We start from the raw sequence: 13556 nt of genomic DNA on the forward strand, positions 1-13556 counted from the left end.
GGGGGGGGGACGACACATGCACCCTTTCACATTTTTAAGAAGGGGGAATGGCACCCGCGCCCTTCCGGGGGGTATTGCACCCGCACCCCTTTACACTTCTAAGAGAGGGAGACGGTACCCGCACCTCTCCAGGGGAAAAAAAAAAGAAGATAAAAAAATAAAGATAAAAACATCGAAGACATTAAACCCTGCACTCTAACCCTAATTTAACCATAACCAACTCTAAACAGGTGGGTTTTAAGTCGAGATTTAAAGGCACTCTGTGTTTCAGCTGTTTTACAGTTTTCTGGAAGTTTGTTCCAAATTTGTGGTGCATAAGAGGTGCATTGTGGTACAAACTCCCTCTGGATTCAGTTTGACTGAGTGTGAGCTAATTTCAGAAGATGAATAAGCAAAAAATATGCAACTGTAATTACTGTTAACAATTATTCCAGACAGTTTTGATTCCAGGCTAATTACTACAAAAGCAGACCACACGTTTCAGATTTTAATTTATGAAACCTTTTCTCATAATTTGTAAATAACATTTTAATGTAATTTTGCATGCAGTAAAGTTTAGGGTGCACTGCACTATACTATTAGCATTATTTTTAGACCTGGTAGTTTTTTCCGTTTTTGTCCTGTGTGGTTTACGTTTGAAAATATGCCTTAAAAATTTAATATGAGCACTTATGTATTTTTTTTAATCAGACATTCATTCTAAACTTATGGATAGTCGCACTATGCATGCTCTGCACATGTACTAGGCATACTGAGTTGCTTCAGAGATATGCATAGTGCTGGGGAGATGCAGATAACATCGGCACAATCTAATATGCTGTTAATGGATCTTAGATGGTTCACAGATAAACCAGTCATGCTAACTTGCTGACTGTTGGGCACAGCAGAAGAACTACATCTATGAGAATGTGTGGAAGCCATTATGCTCCACTTACTGCAAATCCTGGGTGGAATTAGATTTAAGAGACAGATTCGCTCTAAGATGACGGCCCGACTATCTCCAGTAAACCATTGGTACAATATCCCATAAACCTTCCACTTATTTACACTCATCTTTTAATGTGGATAGTGATTACTTTTGTCATTCCACAAAGCAAATGATTACTAATTGGTCCTTAGCTGCTGCTCTTGTCTTCTTAAAGACCAAAAACCCAAGGCATCCCATGATTGTTTAGACACTATAAATTGCTCTCCAGTTTTCATCAGTGCATTGGTTTTGTTTTTGTGCTCAGCAGCTCGGATTCCATTATTTTTCCGTTCTCGCATGCAGTTTATTTTTCACTTCAAGCATTGAAACACGCTGTTATTTAGTTGCTCCGATTTTGTCGAGTGTGCCTCATCTGTTTGAAATCACATCCAGTCTGTGCTAATATGTGTTTTCTTCTCTTCTCATATCTTCTTCGAACGCTAGCCTTCCACTCTGGCTTTTTTTTTTCTCTCTCTCTCAGCCTATCTTCCTCCGTGTCTCCCCACACCCTCCTTCTAGAGAGCCGCTGGTTTCTTAATGACTTCGCTGTGGTTTGACTTTCAGCTTGAACTCACTCACCGTCTATGTTTAGCGTCTGAGAGATCTGAGAAGCTCTCTTCTCTTCACAGATTGTCCATGCGGTGCTGATATCTTGTGATGTCATGTAGGAATGTGGCTCCACTCATTGCGGCTTGACTTTCTTCACAAGACAGACCAAAGGAAAAGGGCTATCCGAGTCAAAATATGTCGGTGGTGTATTAAATATAGATGGGCTGAGAAATGGGGGGGAAAGCTGTTTTGTTTTTCAAACTGTTGTGGCTTCTATCGAGATCCACCTTTACCAAACCGAGAACTTTTCAGAAAGGTGACACTGATGGCACTGAAAAATATACATGTATACAGACAGGTTACATTGAATATGTGCTTTCAAGATAATTTCCAGTGTTGAATCAAAATGTACAGGTCTCAGTTTTGAAACCTGGTCATCAACCCTAAGCTGAGATGGAAATATGTGAGTGCGATCAGATTAGGAATCATGGCATTGTTCAAGGAGCTTTATCTCTTTAGATACTGTCAGTCATCAACCAGAACAGTTATTGCAAGATAATTGTATTTATCAAGAAGGGAGTGAGGTTCTTGGATTAAGTCAAATGAATCAAGTATGAATTAGACAGTGCAGTTCAAGCCAGAATGGTGCCAGTTGATGAGTAGCTGAAAATCCCAGTATACATCCCCAAGTCCAGTTTAAGACATCACCCTGTTTTTTTTTTTTTTTTTTTTTGTGGTGTTTCAAAACAATGTTCTTGTGTAGTCAAATGTATCTTGGAATGAAGGTCAGATGAAGCACCTTAAAGCAAGGGGCGAGGCCGAAATAACGAGTGTAAAGCAAGAGTTATGGTAGTGTAGCTGGTTTGCAGACAGTTTGTGGGCCACTTTCTTACCAAGAGTTGTGGTGCTGGGTCTTCAATGCTAGTTATCACTGGCCCAAGTTGCATGCTGGTATATGCAGGACGTTGGGGAAACTTTAAGAAGGATCAGGCTGAAAGAAAGTGATGTGGGGAATAAGGAAAATGCCCAAGTGATGCAGTCTGCTCATCTGAAAACTTGTCTGCTGACATACTGGAAACACCTTGTGAGCCCAGCAAAAAAAAAAAAAAAAAATCTGTTAAGTTACCTGAACTAGTCTTTGAAAAAGTGGTTCTCTAAAAGTCAGAAGAAGTGATGCATCTCTGTGATCTTCAAAAAAAAAAAATATATATATATATATATATAAAAAAAAACCATCAAAGATTTTAAAATTCCATTTAGGTGGATCATGACATAGCTGTGAAGTTTTCATACTCTTCCAGGACAAGATCTAAGGAAAAAAAGCTTGTTAGAGACAACTGGGAAGATCAGAGTGGATTATGGAAAAAACACACCTTTTAAAAGATCTAAAGATCTTCAAATTGGGTTGAAGCCATTAGGAGTGGGCAGAGCATACCGAATGTTGCATGCAAAAGATGATCTTTGCACTCAGTTATTCAGCAGTCTCTTACTTTTCAGGGAAAGTATATGAAAGGAGCACAAAGCTCAGCGGAAATGCGGTTTTGGGGATGGGCTGAAGTGAAAGAGCACTGCAGTAAAACCCGGCAAAAGGTCCATCGTGTGATGCTTTGCTGCATTTTGTAATGAAAGGAAAATGCATGACAGAAAAATTATGAAATGAGATAAGTAAAAAGTCATTTTAATTTTCATGCAATTTTTATATAATTTTTTGTTCAAGAATGTGTAAACCAGGCTTTTTTAGGATTGTCTTCTTTTGGTTCTGTTGAAGTCGACATTATCTCCTCTGTCTGGCACAGGATAAATAAACACCTGAATTTTTAAAAACAGAAAGAAAAAAAATCCCCAGTTTAAAAATATACCCCTTGTAGTGTTGATGGGGTTTGGATTTTACACTTCTTTTAAAGAGCTAGCTCGTTTATATTGATTTCTTAAGCCATTTAAAATTACATGCTTAAAATCAACAGGTGCCAAAAAGTCTACATCGACCACTGTCATTGCCATTAACAGTTTTTTTATTGCCTCTGCAAAGTCATTAAGCAGCATAATTAGTGCTTTAAACACCAGGAGTTTTAAATGAAACTGAAAGCACTGAAGGCAACTCTATCAAGGCCAGATCCTGCCCCGGGCAAAATGACGTGGAGCTTTACGTTTAGGCCAGGAAAAGAAGAGAGGGCTGATGGGGGTAAAAAATATATATACTTGAAATTGTGTGTGAAACTCTTCTTGCTACCTGGAGTTATCTAATTGTGTGTGTGTGGGGAGGACTGAAGCACCATGTTAACTTCTACGTGGATACACATTGTGTTTTTTACTTAGATGCAGAAAGTGATGAGTCGTAGTCATATATTTTGACAGCAACAGTTTTAAAATGTGGATACAACAGCAATTTATCTCGAAGCATGCACGAAATGGCGGAGACCAAGAATTTGTTGGGCTTTATGTGTGTGTGTGTTGCAGAGGCACCGTTCTAGGCAGGATGAGGTTAGCTCAGAACATTGCTGTTTGTGTGACGGGCAGTCAGAGGAGAGTTAGAGCTCCAGAGAACAGCTGAACATCAGCCTCTGGCCTTGACCACTGACAAGGTGCACAGGGTCCTGGAAGGGAAGGATATGCCACACATAAGCTCCACACACACACACACACGCAGGCTCACAAATAAAAAAGTATACCCTCGTTCTTCTCCATGCACTTTCCTCCCTTCTCTCTAACCACCCATCATTTATTGGCTAATGTCTCTCCTCGACTCAGCCATCAAAATCTTGCTGCTGTATCTATTTTTTTTTATCCTCCCTCTTCCCTCCTTTAGGGGGAAAAAAAATCAGCTGCATCAGCATTGTGCTTACCTTCCACCCTGAGAATACACTCTACACACACTCATACACCCACACATTGAGTGAATAAGATTAAAGGATGAATGGCCTGATTTAGTCTATGCTGTTGTAAGCATGCATATATTTTCAAGCGGAGAGCACAAAACATACACAAACGTTTAAATAAGTAAAACTGCATTTGTGTGGCTGAGCGAGTCCCTAAAAGCAAGTATGGGAGGTTTTCCAGAGTAAATAAACCTTAGTCACTCTCTTCTGGGAGGTTTGTACGTTTCCAAAAACACCGGCTTGTATTCATGCACCTTGAAATTTTTAACATTTTGTCAAGTTGGAAAAAATTTTGTTTTATTGGGATTTCATGTAATAAACCAACACAAACTCAAGTTTTTAGAACCTAATAGCCCTAATTAAATCCAATATGAGGAAATGCCTTCAGAAGCCACCTAATCATGAGTTACAGTCTACTTTGAATATCTCCTGGAAGACTGTTTAATCAATAATGCCAAGTATTGCACGCTTCCATTTCTACCGAAACATGGTCAAAAATGAACTGACAGGCCTGTTGAGGACAGTATTTTTCACTGAGAGAGACAAAAATCCCTGGACAACTCTGGAGACGCTGTATTCCCCCGATGGTGTTGGCACCACCTCCACCCTTTTCTCTCCTCTCTCATGGCTACACATTTACTGCCTGACTCCATCTTCCCCGTCCGTTCATCCCCTCCTCCTGTCCCCATGGGGTAAGGCTGGACTAATTGGAAGCAGAGGTTCTTCATTGAGATGACTCTGAAGCCAGTCAGGTGAAAACTCTTCTTAATGGACCTCTGCTCTCTCCACACACAGCAGGAATGCCTTAATGCTAAGACCTATACATATAGTGCATACATTCCTTTGTGTTTGAACGTATAAACACATACGCTTATCCTTCTCTCTGGAGAACATAATTGTTCCTTTTGTTTTTATAATAGAAAAAAGAGTTCTTTTTAAATCTCTCTATGCCTCTTTTTTCCCCTTCTCTTCATCAATCTGGCGCACACTTGAGACACCTGTGAAGGAAATCTATTCTTTACCATGTCTGTTGCAATATCAACATTTTTTCACAGCTTTCCCTCGACAACAGCAGCAGACTCCCGTGGCAGCTTTTTTTTTTTCCCTCTTCATTTTCACAAATTCACAGATTGCCGTTGCCCGTATTGCATAGCAAAATGTCATCTTTCCAGCCTTCACACATTAAACCGGCGTCTGTGTGTCTCCAATTTTATCTGTGCTTGGCATGTGATTCAGGGCCGTATCTGGCTCATGCCTGACGATCGCGATTTGGACACTGCGAGAATCCCTCCCAGTTTGTTGACCGCCCCTTCTCCTCGGGCTCTGCATTACACCCTCTATCTAATCCCCCACTTTCCTGCAGTGTTGCTGCTGCTGCTGGACCAAGATGGCTGCCTTCCAACTCAATTTGTGGTCAAGTAAAAGGGCTATTTGCATGAACATGTGTCCTGTCGTTTAACACGTGGCAATCTTTCTTGGTTTGCCACAGGCGTGTATTTGCGTCTCTTCTTTTTAGTTTATCATTCATAGGCGGTGTTTTGGGGGATTTTTTTCCCCCCCTGCATTGTGACACCTAAACTCATTTTAATATTTAGAAATAAAAAAGTGAGATGTAATAAATTATATCAAATGGAAACATGTAATGAGAAAGAGAGAGGGCACATATTGCAAACGGGGAAAAAAAATAAAATAAAAGTGACTTTAAAACGATTAGCTGAGTTTAGCCAGCAACACTGTCCTCTGTCAGAATATGTACACAAGTATTTTGATTCTTCATGGCGATCCACATGCACAGGCAGATCAGTTTGTGGCGATGGGCAACAAATGAGCGGAGGACACCTGCGTTTCAATTTGCCTGTGTATGTCTGGGTGTGTGACAGATCTCTGCCGCTCTGTGGGTGGTAAATTGTTTTGATTGCTAAAAATGGCAATGCTGCAGCAGAATGTTGTTCCTCTAACACAAAGAGGCTCTTTGCCAAAATTATATAATTACTTTGCCTCATGATGTAAGATATGCTGATTAATCCTAGTACCTTTTTAAAAAATTTGCGATGATACTTTTGTGGCTCTTTTAAGTCTTCCTTTTGAAAATCACAATTAAACTGACACACTTTATTTTATTGGGCCACTTTTAAAGAATATAAAAGCTTTTATGACATACTGTTTTACTGGTTATGAATTATATCAAGTGGCTATGATAATGGTATGTAATAAGATTTTGAATAATGGACTGGTTGCATAATTAGCAACAATATAATGAAAGATATCAGATTTTATTAGACTGATGTAGATATAACTAATACAGTCACTGAAAAGATCTTAAACTGCTTTAATTTGAGTTGAAAACTTAATGCGCACTCCCAACCTAATTTTTTAGAATATTTATTATACAAGTTCTCAAAGTAAGCATTCATGTAGACAGATAAAATACATGAACTTTTAAGTTAAAATGTACTGCTCTGAAATAACGTATTTTGACATGCAACATTTAGAACAGCTCTAGTGAATCCTATTGGTGTTTTATAGCACTAGGGTGATGGGAAGTGGATGAAAAATTAATGGATGCCAATTTTGTTTCTTAAAAATTTAAAAGTTTTGCATCTGTATTCAACCTCCTTTTTTATTCCTAAATAAAAACCCATCTTAATAAATTGTTTTAGGAACTTGCCTTTATTAGAAATTACTTTCCACTTTGGTGTAATTTAATCTGTAGAAATACAGGTGTACTTTAAAACAAAATCGGCTGTGTGTGTTTTTTTTTATTTAGAAAATTGAATGTAGAAACTGCATCATGAAGACCAAATACAATTGCGGATAACTTGTATTATCCACAATTGGATAATAGTTTATCATCCATAGGCGGTGTTAGATTATTATTATAAAATAAATAAGTAAAATAATAATCTAGCACTGAACAATGTGAGCCCTTTTCAGTAAATTATCAGAAAATTGAAGTGCAGGCATGCCAGCTTATGCCCATCCCCTTAAATTACTTTACAAGCAAAGCAATTTTATCACAGAAGCAACAAAGAATTACATTTTTTCTCTGCAGGAGATGCAGAGAAGCTACAGCTCAGGTGCCAGAATCTTGGCAGGACAACTATTAGCTGTTCTCTCTGCAAATCTGACCTTCATGGTAGACTGGCAGAAACAAGTAGGGAAGCTGTTCAGAGTTGATGGGGAAAATGGATCTTAATGCAGGGCAATCCTGAAAGAAAATTGGTTATATGCAGCAGAATGTTTTAGACTGAGGTGGAGGTTCAGCTTTCAGAAGGAGAAAAGCACTAAACATTCTGCCACAGTTACAGTGGAACAGTTTAGATCAACACATTTATGGGTGTGAATGGTTCTGTCAAAGTCTGAGCCTAAGTGCAATTGGAGATCTGTGGCAAGACTTCAATTTGATGTTCCCAGATTGGTGCAGTCAAATATCCTTTGAAAGATGTGGCAGGGTCAAACCAAGTTGTTTCTAGGAACTGTTCACTCAGGGCCACTGAATACAAATGCACACCATATTTTTGGGATTTGTTTTTCCTTTTTTTTTTTTTGAATGAATGAATCCTGTTCATTCTACTCTCAGTTGACTGTGTTAGATCCATCATATAAAATGTATTTTCAAGTTTTGATTGTAGGATAGCGAAGTTAAAGGGGTCCGAATATTTTTGTGAAAATTGTAGGAACAGTAAATATGAGCCATACAGGTTGTTTCAGTTTGAGTGGGAGCAGAGTTTTGGAAATAGGGGATACAAATCCAAGAAAGAGCTGCCGAGACAACAAAATTTGATGGATACGAGTTAGTTCCCCAGCTGTCGAATCACTGGCTATGGATTAAGAGTAAGAGCTCATGGACTCATACAATAACGGCTAAGATATCATTTTTTGGAAGAAAGTTCTCTGAGAAAGAGCTACATTATCAGTATTTTTTTTCTTTCGATATGACTAAGTCCAGCTTAATTTAGGGGAGGTGAACAAAACTGAAACACATCAGGAAATGCACATTAACATGCATGTATTTAAGCATATCTAAAATGTGTGCAAACTTTTAGTACATAAAAGAAACTCACTGATTCTATAATGGATGGTGTCTGGAGACTGTAGAGTGACAAACCTAATACCATCACACATTACCTCTGACAACACCAGTGACAACACCTTTAGGTATCCAAATTCTTTTACTACCGTTTCACAACAAAATATGTCTTTGAGGTTTGTCCTTTTCCTTGATTTGAAACATTTTATGTAACCATCATGCAAAATAAAGTAAAATAAAATCACTTTTTCACAAGGAATTCTTGATGAGGATTAGGGTTAATATTTATTTTGCTTTTGAGACATTCGACTTCAGCAAAAATATATAAAATTTTGCAGTAGTTTCTAAGTGTTTCTCGTGGAAAATAGAGTGGAACAAGTCTAAAAAGTTGACATTGGGAGTTCAATAAACTGTGTTAAGTGAATGATTTCAGACTGAATGAAACATGACCACACCAGTTTGTTAGGCCATGGTGTTATCTTAATTAGATTGTTTGGTGGTGCTTATTTAAACCAGTATCACTGTATTTTATATATGTCTTCTCTTCAGTAGAGTAGAACGATGCAATGCCAATGTGGGGGGAAAACCCCCCCCCAACAATCTGGCATTGCCTTCTACACATTTGGAACTGTAGCTTATGCAGTTTGGCTGCCACAAGCTAAACATGTTGGAAGTGCCCAGTGCATGATGCTGCAGCTCTGATACACTATGTATAAAACACATGTGCAATATTACAAGACGGTTAATACGACAGTGAATCAAAAATCCCAGCAAAGCCCTAAAAATACAATTACTCAGCCTCGCGCTTCACTGTTGATGTTTCATATACTGTAGCTTCCTTTGTGAATGCTAGAAAATAAGTGACTCATGGCATGACTGACTTCCAGAATATTTGAGCAATTATCTGACCATGTTGGGATATAGAGGATATATAAGTTTTTTTTCCTCTTTTTAATCAAACAATTTACCCTTAAATATGAAAAAAGTAATAAGGAAAATGTAAGATAGTGACATCTTACATTTTATTACCATAACCAGAAAATGTTATGGTAATAAAACCTTCATTCAGCTTAGTACCATTCACTAGGTCATGAAATTGATTAAAACACATGCAGTGAAGGAGGCAAGAAAATGTCACACTTTTTATTATTATTATTATTATTATTTTATTTTTTTTACATCCAGTGTATTCAATTTGACTACAATAATATATACATTGTCACTAGCTTTGATCTGGTGGTCTGATTCTGAAGTGTCTTGTGTATGATATACATCTGAGTGACTTGGTTTCAACATCAAAGTTCTAGTTTGCATAATAATATTTACTGACTTGTGGTATGGTTTTATTTGCTGCGTTGGCCTGTACTTGGAACAGAATGCTCATTTGATGTTTCTTTAGAACATTTGGGACTTGCAAATCAAAGCTAGCACAAAAGTTAATAGACAATTTCAGCTGCATATTCTCAATGTGAATTACAAATATAAAAATAGCACTTTTTCCATCCCTAAATGTAGGTGTTTTTGGATCTTTGATGTGTTATTGGATTTCAGAGGTGTGATGATCACAGTTTTTATTAGCTGCCAATTAGTGCTGAAACTGTTTTGTTCCATTTTTAATAGGGCAGGATGGTCAGTTTTTATTACATTTGAAACTTATTCAATTAATCAAACAAGAAATTTACATGTCCTTTTTTGCTCTACTACCAAACTTTAAAAAACCCTAAAATTATAAGAAAGTAATGTTTACCAAAGTACCAATTACTTGTTTGATTGGAGCTGAAATTTGTTATAGAACTAGAAAATTGACACAATCAAATCAGTCGGTTTTCTGCTTAATTAGATCTTTCTTGTTTCATTGAGAATTAAAAAAGTCTTTAAACACCTCAAAAATTTTTGATCATTGGAAAAACTCCATCTAAATATGACACATTGGTAAAAATGACTATTTACTCAGTTTTAATTTTTTTGGTTTCTGTCACTGTGTTTCTTCCCACACTGACTCCACTGCAGGTTTATGTCTGCAGTAACTACAGTTGCACCATTTGCTAAAGAAATGCTAAATATGTCAAGTTGTTATTTAGGATTTTTTAACAGTGTATGGATGATTTCAAAGCTCACCAAGTTGTCTTTACAGTTGCATTGGTAAGTTTGCATTTAGGTGAAAAATACAAAGCAAGCTTACTTGAGACTTTTTTTAAATACTTTTTCAATCGATTGTATTATGGTTTGGATCACAAGACTGAATTTTTTTCTTATTATTTTTATTTTTGTCCCCCATAGGTTAACTGGGTTCCAGCTGCCTTCACCTATTGTGAGTACAGGCTCCAGACTCACCTTGTGGCTGCTATCTGATTATGCTGTCAGCGGGCAGGGATTTAAAGCAGTTTATGAAGGTAAGACTGGTTAGATGTTTCATGAATGCTGAAGTTTTCTTAATTTTTTTTATCGCTGTTGCAGAATACATTTTTAGCAAAATAATTGAACTGATAGGATCTTGAAAAAAACTGTGCAAGTTGTCAATGATTGCTATTACTTTTATTTACAGAATTCTAATTGTTAACTCAGTGTTTGAAATTTCTTTACAAAGTCAAGTGTTGTTTTATCATAGGAGATACAAGCATTAGGAAATAGAAATAATTTACTGTATACCTCTACTTGCTTATCTTATACTCCAGGTATTTAGTTGACCTGTACTGACATGCTGCATCTGCCAGAAATGCGTTGGTTAACTTGTGCGGCTACTTAAAAAAAAAAAAAAAAATCCTTATGGACTATAGATATTTTAGGTCCTTATGGACTATAGATATTTTAGGTTATATAAAATGTGTCTCAGAAATCTAACATTCTGCTAGGCCTGGTTGAGCATCTTTATCATGATGATTAAACACTTAATTTTGGGAAGGCTGGTGTTATTTGTTCCAAATTTCTGACCCATTGTGGAGGTAGTAAGAAGTGTTATGGATATATTGTACTTATAAATTCTCATTAGCAATGACTGACGAGGTCACAGACCATAATCTCTGTCTAAAAATAGTCAAAGTCAAGATGGCAAAAGGACAATTTACTCCTTTCAAAAGCAACAGGGAGATTGTGGTTGTCTTTTTAAACTAAACTTCTAGATTTCTGAGAGCTAACCTCAACGGTTTTGTGTATATATATTTTAAGCTATTTAGTTTTGATTATACACGTAGTCAACAATTTGTCCATACAATGCTTTTTGTGAAATAATAGAGCTCTTTGCTCCTGTGATAATTTCAGTTCATTCAGCAACAGGAGGAATTTGTACAAAGTCATAATTACCTGTCTCCTTCCTCACATGACACTGGCAAGCCCTACTAGAACGACCTATGCCATAGGAGAAAAGATAAGTGCTCTGCTGTGCTGACATGTGGTGCTGCCCTCCAACTTACAGTGAATGTTAATTGGATTGTGAAAAATAGAAGTGATATGCAAATAAGAACCGTCTCCCTTTAACTGTGCACAGGACACAATTTATCCACTGATGTTACATGTTCTATCTGAAACATTTGGCAAAGACATAAAGCTAAAAGGAACATTTCATTTATGTCTTGCCACAAAAGAACACAATAAGGTCTTTGTAAATTGTGGTTAATTAATATTGGCTGGAAGCTGAGAAACCCCAGGATGATATCATGTTGCTTTTAGCTGATCAGTGCAAAGGCTGTTTGACTGGAAGCCACTATCAATACCTGCTGCTATGCTTTGATTGAATTTAGTTTTCAGTCAGCAACAGTGCAGAATGGTCAACAATGAGCAAGTTAGTGACACAAAGATGTTTGTATAGCCTCCATGATGTGAGCATGATACATTTACCCGGGGGTTGCATGTACTGCAAACTTGCAGCTTTAGGCCTTATGCTCAGTGTGGGTTAAGTTGTTCACTTTAAACTCAGTTTGAGTCCATTGTTGAGATGATTGATGTTTACTTTTGCAGGTCATTTCATAGCACTAAAGTATGATGGACAACCACAAGCCTGTTTGCACACAGGATTTGCACATAATCTCATTTATGCACATAATCTCCCATTTATGAAAGTAGCAAAGCTGCATAGCGTGTTCATTCCAAGCATGTATGTGTACATTATTAGGTTTTGGAGAATTACTTTATTCACCTGCAGCTTTAGGTGAATAAAGAAACAACTGACCTGGAGTTTGAACTCTGGTGCATTCGTCCAAAGTGAAAAGTGTAAGTGCATGTGCATGTGTGATGTAGTGATTTGCTTGGTCCACTCATTTTACAAGATTGGAAATGTGATATCAGTTCACTGTCAAATTTGATGCATGAATATTGCCTGTGGTTATGTTATCATAAATAGATGCCTGTGTAGGTCTGAACGTTTTTTTCATTTTTTTGGGTTGTGGGGATCGCCCGCGGTATCTTATATTCTTAAACCTGTCACTAGCATGTTGGCATAATAACACTACTCATTGCATCAAATTCTGCTCTGCTGTCTGAATTTTTATTTTGCAGTAGCTTACATATTGACTTTTAGTATGTTCCTGCAAATGTTCTAAAAAAAACTTTTAAAGGTTCCAGTAAATTATAGGTTGAAGGACTGTTTTCAGACATTGGAAAGCAAAGACACTTTGGCACTTCAACAAACTGCTTTGCCTTGTTATGAAGTGTCCAAAAATAATAACCATGTTGCAGTTTATCTTAAAATTACAGCTCTCAGCTGATGAGCATTAAAAAAAAACACTTAATGAAGCTAATTCTGAATCCTTTGTTTCATGTCTTTACTCTTTGGTATAAATATAGTCCCCCCTCCGGGGAGCTGCATAAGATGTGTGCAGTACAGATGTCATTGTTAAAAAGCACCAATCCAACCATGAAGGATACCAACACACTGAGGAACAACTCAGCCGAACGCCTCGTCAAGCAATGCCACAGAAACTAAACACAGACTCCAAGCCCAAGCAATTATTTGGGCATCTAACACAAACACAAAAATGGCTCCTGTTCACTGCTCTGCTAGTACTGACACCACCACTGTTGGCAAACCTCACACATTTGAAAGCAAAGACATTGCTCTTTACAAAGAATTTGTGTCTCATCCCCTGTCTGACAAAAACTTGGTGTTAACAGTAAAATGACAGGAAAAAAAAATTATATA

General features: G+C 37.3%; 1 protein-coding gene across 1 annotated transcript in view; it reads left to right on the top strand.

Moving 5' to 3' along the window:
- csmd2 (CUB and Sushi multiple domains 2) overlaps positions 1-13556 on the top strand; it is a 245362-nt gene that overhangs the window by 37360 nt on the left and 194446 nt on the right. Inside the window, exon 3 of the mRNA XM_017307349.1 lies at positions 10703-10815. Coding sequence (XP_017162838.1) covers positions 10703-10815 — 113 coding nt within the window. The remainder of the gene's footprint in view (positions 1-10702; positions 10816-13556) is intronic.

This window comes from Poecilia reticulata, linkage group LG11, assembly GCF_000633615.1.
Source record: "Poecilia reticulata strain Guanapo linkage group LG11, Guppy_female_1.0+MT, whole genome shotgun sequence".
Classification (NCBI taxonomy): Eukaryota; Metazoa; Chordata; class Actinopteri; order Cyprinodontiformes; family Poeciliidae; genus Poecilia; species Poecilia reticulata.